At 36.0% G+C, this 23,619-nt stretch overlaps 2 protein-coding genes and 1 long non-coding RNA gene across 3 annotated transcripts in view; 2 read left to right on the top strand and 1 right to left on the bottom strand.

Annotated features, from left to right (window-relative positions):
- The window catches only part of LOC107265690 (WASH complex subunit 5), a 4,986-nt gene extending 601 nt beyond the window's left edge, over positions 1-4,385 (top strand). Inside the window, exons 3-17 of the mRNA XM_015735405.2 lie at positions 29-220; positions 299-513; positions 613-979; positions 1,048-1,323; positions 1,411-1,636; positions 1,751-1,986; positions 2,074-2,325; positions 2,397-2,579; positions 2,661-2,777; positions 2,851-3,029; positions 3,101-3,366; positions 3,434-3,617; positions 3,695-3,912; positions 4,003-4,156; positions 4,232-4,385. Coding sequence (XP_015590891.1) covers positions 29-220; positions 299-513; positions 613-979; positions 1,048-1,323; positions 1,411-1,636; positions 1,751-1,986; positions 2,074-2,325; positions 2,397-2,579; positions 2,661-2,777; positions 2,851-3,029; positions 3,101-3,366; positions 3,434-3,617; positions 3,695-3,912; positions 4,003-4,156; positions 4,232-4,385 — 3,219 coding nt within the window. The remainder of the gene's footprint in view (positions 1-28; positions 221-298; positions 514-612; positions 980-1,047; positions 1,324-1,410; positions 1,637-1,750; positions 1,987-2,073; positions 2,326-2,396; positions 2,580-2,660; positions 2,778-2,850; positions 3,030-3,100; positions 3,367-3,433; positions 3,618-3,694; positions 3,913-4,002; positions 4,157-4,231) is intronic.
- Positions 4,386-4,602: 217 nt separating this feature from the next.
- LOC107265691 (transcription elongation factor, mitochondrial) lies at positions 4,603-6,656 on the top strand. The gene is made up of 6 exons (XM_015735406.2): positions 4,603-4,922; positions 5,020-5,180; positions 5,260-5,476; positions 5,652-5,798; positions 5,887-6,058; positions 6,188-6,656. The coding sequence occupies exons 1-6, from the start codon at positions 4,869-4,871 to the stop codon at positions 6,574-6,576; spliced, it is 1,140 nt and encodes a 379-aa protein (XP_015590892.1). The 5' UTR covers positions 4,603-4,868; the 3' UTR covers positions 6,577-6,656.
- A 386-nt stretch (positions 6,657-7,042) lies between these two features.
- On the bottom strand, positions 7,043-23,612 carry LOC112494055. The gene is made up of 2 exons (XR_003059178.1): positions 20,957-23,612; positions 7,043-20,521 (listed from the first exon to the last, which is right to left on the bottom strand). It is a non-coding gene; the product is annotated as an uncharacterized LOC112494055 (long non-coding RNA).
- Between the last annotated feature and the right edge of the window lie 7 nt (positions 23,613-23,619).

Here is a 23,619-nt window from a genome sequence, read left to right on the forward strand (position 1 = left end):
TATATATATATATATATATATATTTCAGGCATTGCAAGCTCTTGACGAAAAACTGCGTGAAAATTTCTCAAACATACTAACAAGATTTTATTTGGCATTTGAAAGTATTCACAAGTATATTACGGACCTTAATGCTTACATAGACGAATTGGAGGATGGCCTGTATATACAACAGTCTCTTGAATCTATTATGTTCAATGAAGAAGGAAAACAATTAATGGTATAGATACCTTGTTCATGATTATTAATCATGTATAATAAATCTTATCCTAGTCTTAATAACATAATTAATTTTCAGTGCGAAGCTGTATACTTGTATGGAATTATGTTATTACTAGTGGATTGCCATTTTGAAGGGTACGTTCGTGAGCGTTTATTGGTATCTTATTATCGATATAATGCACAGCGTTCCTCATCAACTAGAGTAGATGATGTCTGTATGCTACTTCGCTCAACTGGATATAGTAAATCGTCATTGAAAAGACCTGCAAATTATCCTGAAGAATATTTTAAGTAAATACCTAATGAATACCTAATTATTTAAAAGATTCTTTTTATTTTCAGTTTTATTAACAGTATCACTGACATAATACTTTATACTTTGTCTTGTAGGAGAGTACCAGTGAATACTTCATTAGTAGAACTAGTTATAGGACGATTGCGGTCGGATGAATTGTATAACCAAAGTCGTGCTTTTCCATATCCAGAACATCGTAGTATCGCGTTAGCTAATCAAGCTTCGATGCTAGTCATCATATTGTCATTTAATCCTTCTTTATTACATTCCCAAACTGCAATAATGCGTGAAATTGTAGTCAAATTTTTTCCTGACTGTTGGGTCAGCAGCATTTATATGGGAGTGGTAATTAATTTATTTGATTGGTGGCAGCCCTATAAAGCAGCACGAACAGCACTCAATAGTACACTGGAGAATTCAAATATAAAGAAAACTGCACAGAATTATGGACAGAAGATGGATGTAAGATTATTTAATATTCGTAATATTGCAAACAGTTTTTTTCATAATCTGAAACACTTTAATTGCAGACACAAATTCTTGAAGTTGAAAAGATACAATTTTCCGTTAATCTGGATGAGAACGCAGTAGGTCCAATAGTAAAATTGGTTCGAAATTGTAATGTTACGTTACACTGGATTCTTCTGCATACTGCCTCGCCAAATATGTTGGTTGAAGAATCCAAACGATCCAAAAGTATTCGCCAGTTGGTTATCCATGAGAGTAAATACTCAGTTGAAAACTGTCTTCGTCTACTATTGAATACAGCACAAGTTGAACAAAATGTTAAACAATTTTACAAGCAGGTACGATATGATAAACATATAAAACATTGAATATTTATACTTAGTCTGCGACTGGAATACTTAGTACTCAATTTTTAATATTTGTAGCTATTACAAGACAAAGAATCAAAGTGGATGAAGAAAAAGGAAAGATGCGTGGAACGTATCTCGGATCTTGCCGAGCTGTTTAGTGGCAATAAATTTTTAGATGGTACTGAGAAAAATCTGTGCCTTCAGAAATGGTTCAAGGAAATTTCTGAACATGTGAAAACTCTGCAACAAGATGAGGGACGTAAAATCGTACAGCTTTTACAAGCACTTGAGGAAGTTCAAGGTACATAAATAGAATGTTGAAAGTCATTTTAAATTCATAGAAAATAGTCTAATTATACCATTCAATGAAATTAATTTACAATAGTATTCAGTAATGTCATGACTGTTGTTTCAGAATTTCATCAACCGGAAAATAATTTAAATATCTCCCAATATTTGGCTGACACACGTGTAATTTTACGCAGTATGTTGCTTACTGGTAGCATAAGTGAAGATATAATGATTACATTAAATATAGTGACAGATTGTTGTTACGCTTGGATCATTATGGAGTCATTCGTTAGTGTAATGCAAGGTTGTATAAAAGAGAATCCGTCTATGGTGATTAAACTAAAAGCTCTCTTTTTAAAGGTACTAGTAAATAAAAACATGCTGTTCTGTTTCATATAACTATTTATTTTCTTATTTATAGCTGTATGTTTAAAAATAACATTTCAGATGGCTTCTGCACTAGAAACACCACTACTGAGAATAAATCAAGCTCGCAGTGCAGATCTGTCATCAGTGTCTCAACATTACAGCAGAGAGTTAGAGGGCTTCGCAAGGCGAGTGCTGCAAATTATTCCTGAAACTGTATTTGGTTTACTTGCTGAAATAGTTCATCTTGAAACAAACATTTTAAAAGAGATGCCAACAAAGATAAGTAAAGATAAATTGAAAGATTATGAACAGTTTGATGACCGATTACAGGTACGTGGGTTTTTCGTATGGCTTTTCTTGTTCACTTTCTTATATACTTAATTTTTTATTAATAATTTTAGATGGCAAAATTAACGTACGCAGTGTCTGTCTTCACAAAAGGTGAACTGTCACTTAGAAGTGTTTCTTTAGGTGTTTTGCGTGTCGATTCCCATCGTCTTTTCGAAGACGGAATTCGTCAGGAACTCGTCAAAAAAGTGACACATGCGCTGCACAATTGTCTTGTATTCGATTTAAAGTCTAAGGTAAATTTCTGACTACTATTGTGATCTGTCTACAACTATGGTAAAGTATTCAAACACTTTGATATGCTCATTTTCTTTCAGACAGATCTAGTAAAGAAGCTACAAAATTTAGCAACCGTCATGGACGGATACCGTAGATCTTTTCAATACATTCAAGATTATATAAACATTAACAGCTTAAAAATATGGCATGAGGAGGTAAGTATATTAATAATTATTAAATCTCCTATAAAAACTGTATTAAATTGTTATCGCGGTATTTTTTAATCAGATTACATACATAATAAATAATGCTGTGGAAGAAGAGTGCAAAGGTTTAACTTGGATACCTGGAAAAAATTGGAGAAGCTTACAGGATGAAAAATTCATTCACATACCTGTGACAGATTCGAATTCCTATACATTTTTAGGACGATTTGCACGAGAACTTATTCGCATTACTGATCCTCGGTAAATCATCTTTAATTTTCAACATTTTCTACAATTGAATATTGTGGTTAATATTCAAAATCCCATTTAAGGTCGACTGTTTACATTGAACATACGCTTGCGTGGTATGACATTAAAACGCACAATGAGGTATTAAATCATAATGTTTTTTCAACAATATTACAAGGAATGGGTACACCTGGCTTATGTGGATTAGATGAGCTAATATCGTTTTTCACTGTTGTTGAAATTCAAAACATTAATAATTACTTGGAAAAAGGAGTTCGTGAAAAAGTCTGGACGGATATGATAAAAGATTCCAACATAATTATGCAGAATAATTCAGAAAATTCAAAAGGTTATAGATCATATTTAATAGCTTTAAGTAATACTTTCTTTATTTTTATTTAAGACTTGCATTTCAGGCAATCCTGGGAAACTTTATATGACGGCCCTTACTGGTACCACTAAAATATGGATGCCAATGCTTGATTGGGTATTGAAAATTGGACAGTTTCAAATATTAAGAAATAAAATAGCGTACGATTTGAATACTGCTTGCAAATTTGAAGCTAAGCACATGGAATCAGCACTTAGAACTCTAAACCAGTATGCATTAAGGTTTTTCTATCAAATAGATCTATTTAGACCATACTTTTACTGAAACTGCAATTTAAATTTAACAGAGCAGTACTTGCTGAAATTTATAAGAGAAACAATGGATATCAAACTGAAGGAGAAACTGAGTTGCTTCGACAACTCAGTATCCGTTTGGACTGGGCGGGTATTAGTGACCCGCAAAATAAGATTTATGTAAAGTCCAAAAATGTTCCAGACGTCGAAATAATAATGTTTCTGTTTACTGTGACGCAGGTACACAAATTGTACTATTCCAAAAGTATTGGTACGTACTGAGCTAAACAAATTTCTTCAAGTTATTTTTATTATGTTCAACTTTTTGTTGTTTAACATTATTCTATATATTGTATTTTAGCTGGTTTATTAAGCAAAAAAGTTCAGGATCCAGTGGATGCTATAGCTTTTGCAATAGGAATGCAAACGGTTCTTCGACAATTTCATACGTCTGCTTTGAATCGTTATGTAGCCCTACTTTGTGAATATATTATGTTATTTGTCAATGTGGAAAGGTAAATAACATTCAGTTTAATCATATAAATATTAATATGCAATTTCACGAAATTATAATATTTTTTCTATGCCAGCTCAAAAACCGCAAGCGATTGGGAAGCGGAAGGAATCACGACGTTACACTTTTTGGAACTATTTGCAAAATATTCAAATGTGCCAAAATCTATTATATTAAGTCACATACCACTGGTGATATTAGATCAGTATGATGTAAAGTTATTGAAATAAGAATTTACTGTAAATTGTTTATAATGAAAATATACTACAGATATGCATTTTATACACAAATATTAGTATAAATTTTAGTCCATCGATGATATAATGATGTTTCATAAGAATATAAAACAAATTTAGTTTAGCATGCTTAAGTCAATGAAATTATAAGTATTTTCATTACTTCATTCAAAAATTGCAAATATTAAGAATTATTTTAATATTTTCGAAGTAGTTCCATTATCTTGTGTAGTTGCACCACTTTCGTTTTTCCGGAACTGTCTGCTTCATCGTCTGCTCCAGTCTGATCAGCTGTGATCCGTTGTAGTATAACCTCTTCACTATGTTCTATTTATCTATATTAACGACTTCTTGACTGAATATAAACTTTTAAATAAGGAAAATCAGTTCGGAACCATTCTTTTTATGAATTGAATATTTCGTTGCTATTGAATTACTTGAAATTGATAGAATTGACTACATTTTAAATAATATACCATGATTTTAGACAATATTAAAAAAATAATATTGCTTTATAAGCAACCAAATATGGTAAGCAATTTTATTGTATTATATTGCAAAACAAGCAACTATGTAATCAGGCTAGTATTATATTATTTTAATATAATTTCCTTCTGCAATATTACAGGGTTATATATCATGCAATTCACATCTGTTACTGTGCAGACATAATTTTGATAGTTCATCCCAGGTACTAGATTCACAAAAATCTAAGTGGAAGTATACAGTGGCAGAAGAGAAGCAAATACTTGATGTATTAAATACACACACGATAGAGCAGCTACGCGAGTAATACTTTTACATCATGTTAACATTTTTTAAGGATTTCAAAATATACATGATCTTTACACATTTTTATGTTATACAGACATAATATGAAAAGCAATCAGATAAAATGGATACAAGAGCTTCGTTCAAAAATTGGATCATATGAGAACTTGGATGATCTATTACTAGCAAAAGGAATGACAATGAGTATAGTTAAAAAATTATACAAATCTATCATTGCTGGTGGAAGTAACAAAATCAAGGAATCACAAAGATCCTCGTTAAGCATTCCCACAGTGTCTGAGACGATACGCGAAGTAAATAGATAATATTTTTTATCAAAAATTAGTTCTCATATATTTATAAGTAATTATAGATGATATGCACAAATTTCCTTGTTTTTTCTTATTTAAGAGTAATACAAAGAAATTATAACAGTATTTCCATATTCTTGTTTCATAAGCATCCCTATTATTTTGACTGACATTGTAGAATGTTAACACAATACTTTCTTTGTGTGTGGGTGCGAATATAATAAGCTGGGCTCAGTTGAACCGTACCTCCACTGTACTAAACTGGGATAGCAGCAGTTTTGCAGATATTCCTGAAAACATTAACCTTGCATCTCTGGTTCCTTTCGTAAGTATAATGTCAAGTTTGACAAATTACATTAACTATTCTTAAATGGTTTTGATCAACTAGTAATAACTGAATTACTTTATTACAGGCATTTAAAATGAGTTACAGTATACCGAATTCAGATATCTTTCTGCTTAAGTCTTCACAGGTCATTATTCAAAATAACATGAATTTCCCAACTTACCGCGCAACAATGCAAAGGCATCAATTGACTGCATCATTAATATCAATTCTTGGATATCGAGAGGCGTATGCAAAAGGTATGTTATAGTAAGAAAAAAACCTTCAATATTCTTATAGATTCCCACTAAAATACCCATGTGAAAATATTAATTAGCGCAAAGTTTAAAAGTTCCATATCATGTCATAAAATATTAATTTAATTTTAGGTAACGGTACCAATGAACCATCGGAGGCGTTGAAAAATAAACTTTTTCTCTTAAAACCACGAGTTACCTCTCGTCTTTTCAATATACAAATTGGTGGAGAAATTGTCTCCTCGGAAAATATCGTCCATTCATTATTAAACAAATCGTCACCCATGACGAAACTCCCCATATTGCCAGTAAACATGAGCTTTGAGCTCGAAAGTTGTTTTAGACAGAAAAATGCATACGAACGAGAACAAATGTCGAAAGCGCTACTTCAATCATTAGCCTTTTTAAATTTATGCATTCTTCAAAGTTCCGCAAGCTTGAGGGTAAAGGAGACACAGAACAAGCTTACAAGAGAGAAAAATATGAAAACTGTAACAACTGATGAAAGCATAGGTTCATAAGTAGATTGTTCATTGAAAAAAATTAAATTTGAATGAAGTAATAATAAACAGTGTTAAAATATTGTTTCTAGCCCAGTAAATCTTGCAATTTAATTGCAGTACAATACCTCTGTGCACATGAAAAAAAAAAAAACATTTTTTTGTTATACAAATAACATGAGACTGTATGGCATTTCTTGTTTTACAAACTTTTGACAATCTTTGTCTGCTGCAAAACTGAAATGAGATGATGTGACGTTTAGGTTGGAGATACTTGAATTTCGGTTAAAATGCACGAAAATGCCTGATAAAGAATAGCACAATCGCATAAAATGAATATTACGAACGGACACAAAAGTCTTAATTAAATAGACTGTGGTTCAAAAATAATAAAAATGCAAATATTATGGATGACAGGAATTAATGAATACCTGCATAGCATACATTAAAATAAAGAGAAGGAGTGAGGTAAGACATAAAAAAGTAAAATATGGAAATTTTCTGGATTTTCACCAAGTCTTTATTTTCCTCCAAGAAGAAACAGGTCGTTCCCGGTATTTTTTTCTTGTTGGGTTTATTTGTGTCTTTTTTTTTTACAAGATATGAACGAGTCATTTTAAAAGATCCCTCGCTTTCGTGCGCACTGCTTTTCAGTTGATTTTACACTATAAAAAGCCGTTGACAGAATCATAGGAAAAAACGTCAGGGACGGTGAATCTCGCTTGAACGAATGACGTATGGAATCTAGCTATGTGTATCTGCGTACGAATAAAATCAATTAATCGAGCTTAATTATACCACATGCTTGCTTCCTTCGATGATGCGACAAAGAAACAATAGTATATATAATGTATACTAATGCCATCACAATTCGCCGTTCGAAATGTTCGTGCGATGAGTACGCGGCGTAATTACGCACGTTACGTGCTTCATTCTTTTCTTTTCTCCATAACTTTATTTGAACACACAATCTTTTTTACGACAAACGAACTAAACGAGCCTAGAAGAATCTTTTGTTTCCGTACAATCCTTAATGGACGTATCTGGCTATTGTATACAAGAGATAATACAAAATTGTTCTTGTTAATGTTTTATGAATAATAGTTGATAAACTTTAATAACGTGTGGTCAACATTTGACGGTGTCTGAAGACAAATCGTATGCATCTATTTTCGTGAAATATCGCGTTAAAGAAAACGATGAGAAAAAAGAACGTCACGTATAAATAGTGAATATCAAACGAAAAACTATAATAAATAGATATATATATATATATATATATATATTTGTATCACATATTTATATACAAGTAATAATGTATAATACTTAATACGATTTTTGAAGTCTTAGTATGAATAAAAGGGAACATTTTAGTACACATAAAACACTCATCGATTTTTTTTCTCTTTTCTTTTCATGGACACGTCTTTGAAATATATATATAGGGGTTTCCAAGTAACTGCGCATGCGTCGTACAAACACTTGCGCTTCCAATGAAAATCATGGAATTGAATCACGATTATCTTTATTTATTTTTTTTCACAGCTGTCAAAGCTTGTGACGGCAGCAACATAACCCTGGTACCACGTGAAATTCGCGTGGTATCGACGATTTCCCGATTCCCGACGAAATCAAAATGGCGATTTGCACGACGAGTGCTAATTTACATATTCACAGAATACATAGGCTTCCCCCACTTAGGCACGTGCTCGTACATCTCGATTTTCGAGAATTAAACATTTTTTTTTACCTAATCTTACAATTTAATTTTTATTTACTTTTTTTCACTTCTTTATTCCTCTCCTTCTTCTTGTCGCACTTAGTTCCGTTTAACCGAATTTTTATTAATGGGTCACAAACTTGCAATTGAGAAATTAAAAGGAGACTCGCGTAAGATTGTACAGAAATAGTCGACCGATAAAAGGAAGCCTTGCGAAAATTTTTTTTGATCAACTTGTATGTTCGCGGGTTTCCTTTTTTCGTGAGTATCGCCGATGTCACGTTTCTCTGTCGCCAATTGAATATCGCTCTAATTTTATTCGGCAAATTGCCTCCACATATGTTCCCACGATGAACCTAATTAATTTTTTAATATTGATCTTCGATACATTTCCCCGACCAACATTCTATGTATTTTTCATAATTGAAATTGTGTAAACTTCGTCGATTTAAAATTTTTTTTTTAAACCGTTAACTTTATTTCCTGTTCCATTTAACTGAAATTTCTATCAGTCGATAAGTTACCGACAGCTCTTTCGAATCGATCGGCCGATAATAATGAATTATTTAATGTACGTTCGAACGTCACGAATCCTCAAATTATAATCAGCTGTCGAATTGCATAAAGATGCATTGTCGTCCATAAAAATGCGTTTACGTCACGAACGAGTCAATAAAAATGTTGAATTTGAATTTAAAAGTTCTTAACCACTTTTTCGTCCCTACGTTTTAAAAGCACGAGTTTTATGGCTGCCATTGTAGGTGAAAGCATTTGAAAAACAATTTCGATAACGTGGAAACCTCTGTATATGTATACCTATAATACATACATATATACACCTTTTTTGTTTCTTAAACATTAAAACAATCGGTACAATGTTAAAAGTTGCAGCAGTCCGCGACTGCGCACGCTACGGTCCTATCCTTTAATAATATCCTTTTGATTCGATACTTATACGATATAATTAAATACGATGAAGAAAAATGCTTCCATTCATTTCATTTCTCTCTCGTATTTTCATCCGGTTCGGCGTCGTTGACGAAAGAAACATCGACGACGATCGTATTACGCACGTAATGCATACAATATCCTAGTGAAATTTTTCGTGTAAGTTATTGCATTGATAATATTGCCATAAAATTTATTGGGGAAAAAGAGAAAAAAAAAATTTAACCGCCGACCGTAAGACTCAGGAACAAGAATTCCCAAGAGACAACAACAACAAAAATACATGGAAAACCAAATTAAACCAAAAACAATACAAAAATGCGAAATAAAACTCAAAAATAAAAATCACTTCGAAAATCATTGCGCGCTTAGCAAAAACAAAAATACGACTGTTAACCGTCATGACGTAATAAAGTAACGGCCGACGTGCGTTCGTAAAGTCGATTCATGATATTTTTTGTCCAGATCACAAAATGTCCGTAACATCGATAAATATCGTGGTACTTTTTTTCCTCTCTCTCTCTTTCTCTCTCTCTTTCTCTTTTCTATACGATTGCACAAAAAATTGTCGTGTTTCAGATGAGACTGTAAGATTGCTTGTGATTCCTGCGGATAATAAAACTGAAATCCTAGCCGATTCCAATATCCTAAGTGTCACTATATGTTTACTGTATAGCTCAGATATCGGATGTGATATTGGGTTATTGCAAAAATAAAAATATAACATTTGTTATTTGAGGTTGCGATTGGAAGGACATGTTTATTGTTTATTGTACGTTATATACTGTTTGTTCGGTGTAAAAATATAAAACATTTCGATTACAGACTTCGTATGTATGGGCATTGTCAATGTCGTATTCGGGCATCAATAAATCTTGTCATTAATTTTTGCGACGTCACTCGCCATTTTTTCCATCAAAGTACCACATTTACAACAAGCACCAATCGCAATGTCATTCAAAATTCCAATTTCTACGAAAGACAATAATACTTATGCGAAAATCACAAACAATTCATTTACAGCCCCTTCCTTCTCACCCAACGTGCTTATCACTTAAGAATTGTCATCATTTTTTTTTTCAAAATTAATTAGACCCCCGCCCCCTACTCCTTGCAGTAAGTATTGTTTGTGATCGGCATAAAGAATAAGAAGAAATTTTGAAAATTGCGACGAAGAATCTTTCAAGTTTTTTTTCAATTTTTTTTTTCAAAAAATAAATGTCTACCTCGATAGAAGCGATGACGTCACAAAAATTTTTGACGCAGACGTATCGTGTCCCGAGCGACAGCCCAAGCTATGGATTTAAATAGCTCTTATGTGATAATAATAACAATATGCATTTAACAAACGTATTTAAATCGGTTTTTTCCCTCTTTCTTTGTTTTTTTCATCTCTTTCGTCACTTGTGGCATTTATCGTTATCACCAGAGGGCTGGGGGGCTGGGATTAACACTGAACAGTTGTGTTACAGGTAACAAATAATTAATTCTCGAGGGATTCGAAGATTTATGGACGAAAAGGATACGTATAGACCGTCGATGTGATCTCTATTGTTTAAATTATATCTCTTTCCCATTTTTTTCTCTGTCTCTTTTATCTCTTTGTTATACGAACAACGAATATTAATCGTGCCGCGTTCGCGCATGCGCACGAAATGATTTGCTTTTGCAATTCGTTGCAGACAAAAGGTGTCTCCATTGTCTATATCGTTGGCCCCTCGCCACGTAAAGATAGATATATATATATGTATATGATATATATATATATATATGATATACATATATATCCCCTACCCCAAATATCAGGGACGTTTTCAGCGCGTGAAACGACTACCATTTCCGCTAAACGGATTTATAATCATGTCCGATATACTAAATATTCGCATAACTTCCAGACTTCGTTCGCACTTATTTTCTAATTTACCTACCTATTTATGCCGAAGAATCCAACGCGAGTCGCGCGAAAATTTCGTATTGACTTTTTGACTTTTACTTTTTGCTTGTGTAAAAAATTTTTTTTTATATCGCCAATCGATTTTTTGTTTTCACTAAAAAAATTTCGAGACAACTCGTACACCGTGTAGATTCGATTCTTCGTGTACGTTGCTCGTTAGTTGGTTACTAATTTCTGTGAGTAAGCCTTTAAGACGCCAACTGATATAATTCGGGCGACTTTCGTTTAACGCGACTCCAGGCTGACTCAAACATTCGCATAAACGTTCATTTGATTCACAAGTTTTTATTTCTTTCTTTAATTCTCTTATTCTTCTCTCATACTGCTGTTCCATAAGCCACACTGTAGTACGTATCGTTCAGGGGTTCAGGGTTGGTGCGGGGGGTAGGTGGGTGGTAACGGGGTGGGGAGACAAAGGTATTCGCGAAATTTTGAAAATCATAAAGAACTTTTTGCATAATCCATAAGATGAGTAAACTGGTTTAAGGGATGAGAATGCCAACGAAATTCTTTCATGATACAAAAAATTTATATAAATTTTAAATAAAAAGCATCGTGATTCATCTCGCGAGATACGATTGTTTAAGATGCGAATAGATAAAGCTTAAACATTTTTGTTTAAGTCATGAGCAATTCTTCACTTCGTTCTTCTTCACTGTGAGCTATGGTTTTTTTTTTTTCAAATTCGAATCATATTCAAATCGAAGCAGTTTATACGTGCGTGCGCATTGTGGACCACTTGAGTCATTGGAAATCGTTACTGTCTGTTTTTAAGAAAATGTATATAAACTAGCTTGAAATAGTCTAAGACTATTTTATAAAACACGGTAACATATCGAGATGGATTCGAATTAAATCTACAAGAAAAAGGTTTAATTTGAGAAAAAAATAAAATAAAAAAATGAAGTAGTAATAAATTAAAATTATTAGTACGATCGTTTATGCTGGATTGTCCAGAAAAAAGATTCAGCAGTTATTGCTTTGAACCCAATGGTCGCGCATTAATTAATAACATAAGAGTCGAAAATATCAAAATTTAATTGAAGAAATTATCTCTGGCAACCTCGTGCATTTTCATTGTACGAATCGTTCACATCGATCGAATTACAAAGTATTCCACAATAATCCAGATAGAATCTGTCGTTTAATTATCACGCAAATCCTATTCACAATTCTGGCGATATTATCACAACGTGTGAAAATGACATAAAAATGTCGAAATTACGCATAAAGTCGGTATCTCCGAAACGTCCCGAACGAGCGAGTAAATAAAAAATTTCACGTCACTGACACCCGCGAATAATATGTCCATTGAAAAATCCCGTTTCACACAGTACGCAGCATACTAAAATCCAGGATGAAAACAACAGGAAAAGAAAAGTTCCTAAAGCTTAGGTCGACTAGACACAAAAAATGGCAAAGGGCGAGCGTCGTAAATCGATAAGCAGCAGGGTCTATACGCAAGAGGGGAAAAAAAGATGACAGGGAAAAAGAAGGAAAAATACTTACAAAAATTTCGTAAGAAAACAAAGAAGAAAAAAAAGTGTTTCCACGTAACCCGATATGTTCTTCGTAACGAGTCTCCTGATCTTGAGCGAATGAGTCGGATAAGCCAATGAATGCTTTCTCGAGCGAGAAATGATTTTCAGTTCATAGAATACTAATAATATATTCCCGAGGCGGGACGAGTTCGATGCGAGAACTGCATTAGTCTGGTACCATGGAAGGTCCACCATTCTTTCTTCCAGCATCCCTCTCTCGTATATACCTAGTAGGTACCTATACGAGCACCGCCATCATTCCCTGCCTTCGTCTCTTTCTACTCACCCCTCCTAAAGGGATTTCTTCTCGTTCTCTTGGCTCGTTTATCCCCTTTTCCACTGAACTCACACACTGACGTGCCTCTATCCATCTGTGTATATACACGTCAGGCCCGCACGTACTGCTCTCCGTTCCTGACCCCCTTCCCAGGCTGCAGCCACGGAGCACAAAAACGGCCAGACTTCGATTCGAAGGTCGGCGGACACTATTTCATTGGCGTAGCTCAGTCTGTGCTGTTCGAGACGGAATTTCCTTGAACGTTATTTGTCCCTCCGTGTTGTATCGAACAAAAAATGGGTGAGGATGGGTTTTTGGAAATTTTTTTTTTAAATTTATCAGTTTTTTTTTGTTTCAGATTATTTACTCTTTCAGGTTTTTTTTTTAAGTTCAGTTAAGTTTATAGAGAATGTTGACACTTTGGGATTCGGGAATTGTGGCTGGCGAATATTTGGTAGGTTTTTTTTTACTTGGAATTTACGCGCTCTGTCTGTATAGGCGGGCTGGTGGGTATTCGTATGCGAATATATCCGAGATTGGTCGATGTGTAACGAAGTGAGAATAAAGGACCTCGCCCTTTTTTATCCGACGTGAATTTATCTGAAATTACTTTTCACGAAGTTCAATCAATGATTGTGGATTTAATGTTTATTTTGGTATTTCCTTTGCCGATCTTTCTTCGTAGCTGGATGCACTGTCGAGGATGCAAGGACTGTGTTCGAAAATTTTTCTTGGCACAACGAAACACCAATCGTATCTGCGATTACGACGAAGCTCTCGTGTGTTCTTGAAGGCCACTTTAAAGGACCGTTTGTACGGGTACTTTTCCGTACGTTATAAATCTTGTGTGTTCGTAAATGATCGTATCACTAATCAATTCGATCATGTCGCAGATCACTGTGCAGACAAGATAAGCAAAGATTTTGAAAATCAGTCGAGTGACTCGTAAAATTTCAAAAATTCTGACAACACCTAAATAATGAAAATAAATTTTTCCAGTAATACAAACGATACGTCTTTCACGCAAAAAAATTATGAGAATCAGATCACCCGTTTGTACAGACAAGTTCTTGCGAGCGCAGGGATACCTATATTTCATTGTGGAGATACAAAAAATGATGATATAAAAAGCATTAGCCCCAAAGCCGAAATGAATTTTAAAGGGAGCGTTCGCATAGGACGTAAGCAAGTGGCGCACTCTCTGTGCCGGCGAACGAAATCTTAAAGTCGTATTACAATGAGCGATACGAATTAACCAGATTGTATAAGTGCAAAGCAGTATAGTAGCAAGTGATGTCAGCGTAGACATAGCTCGGAAATAAAATACCTATACATAACTTTAGTACGATGATTACGAAGAGAATTAGAATTCGCCGGTCGTGTTTATTTAGTTTTCTGATCGGTTACGCAACAAATGACGCCGGTTAAGAACTGCCGTAACCAAAAGGATTTCGTGTCGTTTTGTTGGTTAAAAGTAGCCAGGAGGGCCGAAGGGGAATCCCCGTCTCGTAAAGACGGCAGGGAAAGAAAAACAAAGTTCCGATGGAGGAAGTGGAAGTCTTCTGTAAAAAAGAAAAAGCCCATCTTCCCAAAGAGCGAAAGACAGTTCGGTTTACGTTAGTCTGGCTTGTTCGCATCGCAGTCATCACAGCTACCATCAGTAGAGTAGTAGGCCAAGTGGAAGGAAGTTCAGCGTGTTGAAGCACATTAGTTGTATGTACATACGTTCCTCTTCCGACATCTTTTATTTAACTGGTTCGTTCCGAGTGGTACTGTCAGCCGGTATTTCAGGGGCGAATAAAAAAATCTAAGAGGGAATTTAGTGCTGCGTCAGTGCACGGATTGTCGCTGTACGTATATAGGAATTGTTGTGGTGGATAGTGGTAGTGGTAGGCTCTTTCCTCTTCTCGACGCTTTATCCAATCCTTACTTACGGGATGGCCAGTGCCGTACACGCTTTGTTAAGGTGCCCAAGGCAGTGCGTTGATATTTTAAGGTATCCCGTTTGGAGCCCTTTCTTCCTACGTCCCTGGCTACGGAGTATCGGCGACTATCTTCGCCACCGTCAATGGCGTCACTTCTCCCTTTCTGTAAATATTCTCTTCCTTTCTTCTTCTCACCTTTTACTCCTGTTATTTTACTTCTTCTCTTCACCCTCGCACTGCAATAGACTCACTCACTCGCACTAGCGTGTAAATGGGACTGGTTGGTGCCCCGGAGCCCTCACTATAAACGCCCCTGTGGAAACGTCATGCGTTCCGTTCTCAACTTCCTCGATTTTGCATCGACCCACGCCGTATCGTGGTGCCATGTTGTGTGGAATTGGACTTTCGAAAAAAAAAAATTCCATTTACTCAGGCCCTCGAGCGAGAGATATTTACGAATATCGATGAGGGGTGGTGGGAGGAGTTACGAATTTTTTAATTTTTTTTTGTGAATTTTACGAAGTCAGAAGTGTACACAGTATTTTAGCTCGATAAGAATTTATAGCTTGATTTAACATATATAATAAATCAATGCTCTCGATTACTTGGAAGTTTAATGATTTTTATTACGCTTTATGAAATCTCGAAAATGCAAAAAATTTAGCAAAGAACGCAAGAACCTAGGTAAATTAGTGCATATAATAATTTTCAATAATACATCTTCCATCCAAGGAATCCGGGTTACGCATTTGTCGTTGTTCCGCGATGTTAATTATTTCGCGCTTCCGTAGCAGCCCGATTGAAAAATAAGGTACGAAAAACTAAAGATTACTGTAATATTTAAATCCTGGCTGTGACGCGTTAAATTGCTACCGTGAAGTTCCGTCGCGGTACATTCTTGAGATGCGGAATCCTTCCAGGATCCGCTTCTCCAGGATTCTTACATCCTTGTCCAAAGCGCTCGGTGCGACGGCAGCCGGCGTTCCTTATGTTACCGTCGCGTTCATGAATCGCAACGGCGATTATTGCGAGACGCGACACGAACCCGCGCGATTCCTATCGGCAAAAACTCGACATCTCAGCCTCTTAACGTTGCGCGAATAATCCGTAGAGGAAACGCCATTCCGTCACTTCTCGTGAATGCCTTTACACAGAAGCCAAAAACAAAAACGTATAACCTTCTACAAGAAGGTGAGCGACAAGTACAGATTTTCCGCTTTGTCAAATTTCAATTCCCATCAGATCCCCAAAGTTCAAACGGTCCTGCCGAGAAGGGCATAAAAATAAAATAATATGGCAGTAGCATTTCCAAACTATAACGCCACAGTCTATGCCCGATCTCGTGTCCACGTAGCGTTTTGTAAGTCACAGTTCGTTAAGAGCAAGGCGATGATACGAAAATGTAAAAAAAAATGATGCTCTCCCATCCATAACACAAAAATATAATAAAGATCGAAAAGCCAAGGTGAAGTCGATTGAGAAACGCTGTTAAACAACGAGACGGGCCGGACTCAAGGCCACGGGGTCCCACTCCCCCACCACTCCCGAGTCCGAGTCAAGGGCGTTACCCCCACCACGGCCTAGTAAGTCCCCTCTCCGGTTTCTAACAGGCCAAGCAAAGCTGCTCGGCGCCGACAGATCATCTCCTTTGGGCTCGGTGTTGCCTGAGCGAATATACGCAAGAGTCCGAGACTTGGGCCTTAATGCCCGGGGGCTCTCTCGATGGTTTGGGACCCTCGAAGCTTCGAGGCCCAGTGGCGGACCTGGCGAGAAGGCCCTTTCGTTCCCGTGTTGTTAACGCTGCTGACTCTGCTCCTGCTCTGTAGCTGCTGCTGCTCCGTCTCGTTGCAGCTCCCGCGACGGTGCACCGGTTTTTGGGCCTCATAGCCACTGCGCCCCCACCGTCTCTCCGGCATTCTTTATCTTCTCGGGGCCCTCCGCAACTACTTCGTCTACCGGCATGCGTGATCCATCATTCCACACGGCGCTCACGATACACCCTTTTCAAACTCCTGCATCTCCCTAATCACCCTGATTCCTCTTTCTGGGCCTTGCTGCCCTCGCTGCCACTTTCTCATCAGTCCCATCCTCGTCCCTCTTTTTTATTTTTTTTTCTTAGTACACTTCTTCCTCTTCGTCTTCATCCACGTCGTAGCTCGTAGCTGATCCTATACAACGTCCAGCGATCAGGTTCTGGACCCAAAAGAAGCAGCTGCCAGATTTCTAGCAGACTAAGGACATGCACCTTGTGCACTTGCCCGACAACACGTTATAGCCTATAACTTATAGCAGTTTCTCAGCCTGACGACGGTAGCGCTGCAGACCTCCACTTCCAAATCTTATACATACCCGATAGTATCGTCCCTCGCAAAACATTTTCAAGGCTACCCTCGTAGATAGATTCCACTTCGTTGATCGTCTTGTATAATCTAAATAACGAATTTTCTTCACAGCCACGTCGCTTACATCGCGTCAATAAAAACTTGCCCACCAGGATTTAGCTATGGAAATCTTTTGGCCTCGTAAGAACGCAATGACATCAACGAAACAATTGTACCCACAATTTTAGGTACACCACGGAAATAAAATTGTGGCTAATAATAATTTTTGTTAATTATATTAACGAGTTTCTTCAATTTTTTTTTGATGCGACATCTTTTTTTAAATATTTGTTTTTTAGCTTTTTTACGAGGATCTCAATCGCGTGCTATCTCCTTTTCACGTAGGATCGATAAAAAACAACATAACTCGTGCATAGGATCGTTCTTGTCTCATTGGGACTGTACTCTATAATTTAAGGTGCACTCACACTGCGTGCCAATCGATATCGATGGAGAGGAGACATGCTTTACAGAATTTCTTAAGGCTAATTCACAGGACGATCCGTCCAGCGAATCATGCTTCTTAATAAATAGTTTTATTTGAAATGACGCGCCTCGGGCAATTCAATGCATACTGCGTTTGGCATGTGTTTGCGCGACAACAAAGGCAAATTTACATTGGGACAAGTAAGTCTGATCACGTTTATCGGTTGTTGAGGGGAACAAAAAATTCTTTTGTAAAAGGAGCCACTTTCTTTTCAAGCGACCAATTCGAAAAAGCGGATTTTCTCGATTTACGACGTCACCCCGGTAGCCGTTTTTTTAAACATGTTTTGTGAAATTTTTATTTTTACTTGTTTCGGAAAAAAAAATATTTTTCTCCGTCGAACAAGCTTTGTTCGTTATCCGGTATTGATTTTTTTTTTACTTCGAATTGATCTTATCCAGCTTGACATTAATGATTCGTTTACCGGACGTTTACCATAATTTCACAGCCGCGGGCTACGTAATTGCGGATGCTATTTGCCCTAAGGTAAGTGTACTTTGCGCTTCGAGACTACTTCGTTTTTGTACCCCATTAAAGTTCCGCTCGTCGGGAGCCACGTTAACGTTATGCAGTGGGTTTTTATCAATTTTGAAAATTCCTTCGAGATTAATTCGCCGACGCCAGTTCTGTTGTTTGTTTTAATTTTTATTCCATAAAAAATATTTATCCACTTTAATAACCATGCAAATTTTTTTTCCTTCATTTTTTTGTGTGGCGTATTCATTTAATGGCGAAATTTTGGCAAGTGACGTCCTTGGGTTAATTTCTTTCAGACGTCTATTTATAAAAACAAACGGTGCGTTATGCAAATTCGAAAAGTATACACATTTTTGAAGTTACCATACCGAATTCTACATTTTGACTGTAAGAGATGAATGTTGGTCAAAAAAAATATTTATAAAAAAATCAAAATTTTAAAAAATCAGTGTATAATGAATTCAAAATTCGAATCCAAATCGTCCACACGTGTTTCAAGGAGAATCTACATTTATGATTAGAATCATAGGTGCTTGTCAGCTCATAACAGCTATCATATTAGCTTTCGAATTGAAAAATATTCGCCAGGATTGTGAGCGCGAATTAAAAGCAAAAAAATGTAAAAAATGTAAATCGAAGAGATTCGTCGAGAATAAATTCGAATCCGTAAAAACTCGACGTTACTAGACGTAATTTCCACTTCGCAATTCGAGGACCCCAGTCCCTCTACGTTATTTTTTTATTTTCTATTTTTTATAATTTTTTCGATTTTTTTTTTTTTTAAATTTACCGTTCCTCCAACGAGCGTATCTGAACCCTGCAGGATATCAGTGGTCCGCACGATGTCGAGATGCCCTCGATATGCATACCTACTTAACCTATCGTACTGTACATATTTGCGTATATATTTATATATATATATATATATCTATATATATATATACGCCTATATAAGCATAAAGCTTATAGTTAGAAGAATGCAGTCACGTTTTACGTTTTTCCCGACCACGGTTATAACACCTATCAGATAAATCTATCAGTCGTTCTAAATCCAACGAGAGTCATAACGCGACTCTCTTGATACATTTTTTTATTTCATGCACGCGAATCAGAAGATTATCAATTAGTTTGATTCCGGCAAAATTGTACGCGCACAGTGCCGATCGTACAGCGAGTAGTCACAGTTGAATAAAAAATAAAATTAAAAACCATCGGTGACAGAGTGGTAAGATAAATTTTTGAATTTTTTTTTGATCTGGGTAAAATTAATTATTTATCTCTTTTTACCACCCACCATTGCATTACTTAACGAATGATCGATAGCAATAGCAGTTTTTGACCGCTCTTGATATTTGTGACGTGTTTGATTCGATGACGTCAATGATTTTGTGAAAAATAAACGTAGCCACACACAAAGAGAACGGGAATCCAATTGCTGGAGGAATGTTTCATGGATCGGCCAATAGTGTTCTTTTTTTTTTTATTTGGAATTTACAATTTTGCCAATTGTGCGTAGAATACGATTTTTTTGCGTGACTTTTTTTTGCGACGTACTCGACGCTTTTTTTTTTTTCATTTTCAGTCTTACCGCGGAATCTTTCGTTTCGCATATTCTTATCACAGTCGAATTTTGAGTCGAATTAATAAATTTTTTTATTATGTCGTCTTGCTCTCAAAAAATTGATATCGTTCGATGAGCGTCGTACGATGAGAAATCTTTTTTTTTTCGACGATTTGTCTCCTTTCATTCTTATTTCTCGCTTTCTTTTCTTTTTGAAAATTTTTACAGTCTTTTTTCTTGTCCTTCAACGTGACGTGATTCTTCATTAAATAGGCTTGACCTTGTAATCTTAAAATTCTATTCGATCACGTGCATACCCGTAACACAGGTTCCATTGTCGATGCGCCTTTGCCAATGATAATAAATGATTTTTTATTGATTTCCATTGAGTCACCACGTATTACCCTTGGCAAAAAAATATTGGCAATGAACAATAATCTTTTTAAGGGTATAATTTTCTTTTTTTTTAATTTCCAAAGAGAAAGAAAACTCATATCGACGTCAACGACGACATTGGGAGATCATTGTATGCACACTCGTTAAGTCATCAACTTCTTAAATTCTTATACAACAAAGGATACATTCAGTCCGCCGGCGTCTCGGCGTCCCGATAATTGGACGACGTGCGGACCACCAATTTACGTCGCTTAGGTTGGTACTCGTCTGATTTTAATGTAAAATATAGTAGACGTTCTCTAAAATAGAAAAAAGAAGCACTGGAAAGATATTAGAAAAAAAAGCCAAAAAAAAACATTGCACCTTGAAGTCATCAAGATACACTTAGAAGAAATAACGTATATTTCTTTGAAATTTTTTGAAAAAATTTCAATTACCCATAATTCCCCTAAGCAAATTCAAATTTCGTTATCTATTCACAAAGAATCGCACACGATAGTCTCTAGCATAGTACCAAAATCGTTTCTATGAATCGACATGCCGCAACGTACAATCTACATGGTAAGACGAATACGTGACGTGAATTTGATTTGAATTTTTTTTTTTTTCAAATTTTCATCAAAATAACCAAGTCCGGTCGATTCGTGTGAATAAAATAGAATTACGATCGATGAGTAACTTGCTCGACGACGCAATAGACAAAAAAGGGTGAAAGGGCCGAAAAATAATTATACCAATAAAATGGAAACAAGGCTCACGAAATAATCAGTGGAAACGTGATCTTGTTCCTTTGGATCGTCGATCCCGATCCCGGGCGTCGCGTATCGCGTCGCTGAGGTTGGCAGCGCCGAGACTCGTTCCAAGGACAGAATATTCCGAAACCGAAAGTGCGATCACGCGAAAATCTAACGCCCCGACCGAACCGGTCTGACTGGATTCGGGAGGAGGACAAGCAAGGGCTCTCTTGGTAAGAGAAGAGAAGAGAAGAGAAGAGAAGAGAAGAGAAGAGACCGGACGAGAGGAGAAATCTAAAGGAGAAATAATAAGAGAGAAGACTGGAATAGAAAAGAATGGAGTAAATTGCAAGGGGCAAGAAAGTAGAAAAGTCGAATAATTGAATAAAGAAAAAATAATAGGCAATGCTGATCGTGAATGGGATAGTAAAGATTTAAAGATAAAGAAAAAAGAATTAAAGAAAAAAGATTGACGTAAACAAAAATAATAAAATCGTAGAAGAAAATTAAAATTTATGGCAAAGCCGTTTTACGAAAATATCGAATTTTATTATTAAATAAATTTTTGTCCAATCGGTGCAGTTCTTGGTAATGTCAGTTAATCGATGACTAATTATCGCGGTTACGCGAGAATGTTTTCTCCCGGGTATATAATGACGATAGTCACCTGTTTTTTTTATCCCGTTGACCTTGTTCGCCAAAGTTACCGAGTGACACTGATTCGATTTCAAGACTTTGCCGCAGTTAGCGCGAAGGTACTATAGCTTTCAGGAGGCCAAGGAAAATTTACGGATACTCGTGATAATCAATTACGAGTTTAATTTCTTTACTCTTGAAATCCTTACTGATTCGATATTCGACGAAAATCGTAACTTCCTGCGACGATGGATAATTTGACGTTATTAATTTTTTCTTTTTCTTTCCTTTTATCTTCGTCTCCTTCAAGACAAACGTTCGTTGCACGACTTTATTGCATCGAATCACTAATCGCATAGAATTCCATGGAACGTTCCGTATGACGTAAGTGCGCAGTCAAGAAATAAGAGCACGTGGTATGAAATTTTAGAAAATTTCCCACAACGAGCATAAATTTTCTTTTTTTTTTTTCTTCATCTCACATCGTCTGTCAATCCTTCCTCTTCAGCTTCCTCTCATTCGTTTCTTCTGAAAATAATAATTTTCCGAAAAAAAAAAAACGTCATCCACAAATTTGAAAAGAAGAAAAAAATTTTTTTCTTCTAAAATTTCGATAAGATCCGTCGATTTCTTGATAATATATCATTTTCTTGATTCATGATCCGCTACCCGCATGGAGCAATGACGATGACCCTTGAAACGTTTGTCGGAAAAAAAGTTAAAAAAATTAGAAATGCGTGACAGGGGTTAGAGGATTTCATTGGGGGGGGGGGATATAAATTTTAAAAAAAGAACAGAGAAAAACGGTGTTTGGAAATAAAATGATAAGAGTCATCGAGTGGTTTTATTTGTAAGTTTTATTATATAAAAAAGTGAAAATGAAAACAGAACACCCTCGGGCGTTCGCGCGGGCCCGTGTCGTGGCCGACGTCCGCGGATGGTGATATAATATATTATTTAAAATTAGGAAAAAAAAAAAGTATAACGATATATCCTGGTGATCTTTGGGAGCTGCCGATTCGGCCACGACCATAACTCGCGCCGCCGAGACCACTCGTCAGTCACAAAATATATGAGATGAAAAAAAAATCTTTCACTCTCCCCACTCCCTAAATTACTATTAGGAACCTGGTTCCGCCATAACTTGCATCTAGTCCGAAAGTCAGCGAAGAGCGAGTCGAAGGACGGCGATTGTTCGATCGAAAAAAAAAATAAATAAAAAAAAACAGTCAAATCACGATTGTGCTGAAGTTTCATCGAAGTTTTTGAAATTTTTTCGTAAAAAAGTCCATGTCCGATACCAAAATAAAATTTGGGATCAGTTTAAAAGATCGTCGAAAAAAATGTTTTTCTTTTCCCCACTTTTTTAACGTGCGATTGCGAAATAAAGCCGCTAAAACGAGGGGAGTTTCGTAAGTAATGGCGTTAAAAAAAATTTTGGAAAAAAAAAAGAAGTATCGACATCGACAACTCGGTCTTTCGCTGCTCCTGCGTATACACATAATTAGTTAATGGTACGCGAGTGATCGGTGCTTGGCACCGATGACGATTAACTATTGTAACAATTGATGATCATGCGAAAAAACGTATTTACTATGCAAATTGCGTATGCAAGTATTTTTCTTTCACTTTATTCCTTTTCTTTTTTTTTGTTAGATTTCTTTTCTTTTTTCGCATTTCGTATTAGTAGTACGTATTGCACCTGCGTGTTCGCATAGTCGAATATTGACATTTTGCTATTCCCTTTTCTTTATCTCTTTCATATATCCTTTCGTCGTCTTTCTTTTTCTTGCATCTCTTTTTCTCTTATTCTCCTTCGCATAATCTCTTTCGTATGTTCCTCCGTTTATATTTTTTTTAAAGCTATGAAAATTTCGACAAAGTTCGAGATCTCGTCGAATCGTCTTGCGAGAAATAAAAGAGATCCGGAAAGCAAGAGAAAGGAACGTCAAGGTAGAGAAATAAAATACGTGAAACAATTAACACGAGAAAGAGAGAAAGAGAGAGAGAGAGAGAGAGAGAGAGAG

The sequence above is a fragment of the Cephus cinctus genome, unplaced genomic scaffold, assembly GCF_000341935.2.
Source record: "Cephus cinctus unplaced genomic scaffold, Ccin1 Ccin1_scaffold0230, whole genome shotgun sequence".
Taxonomy (NCBI): Eukaryota; Metazoa; Arthropoda; class Insecta; order Hymenoptera; family Cephidae; genus Cephus; species Cephus cinctus.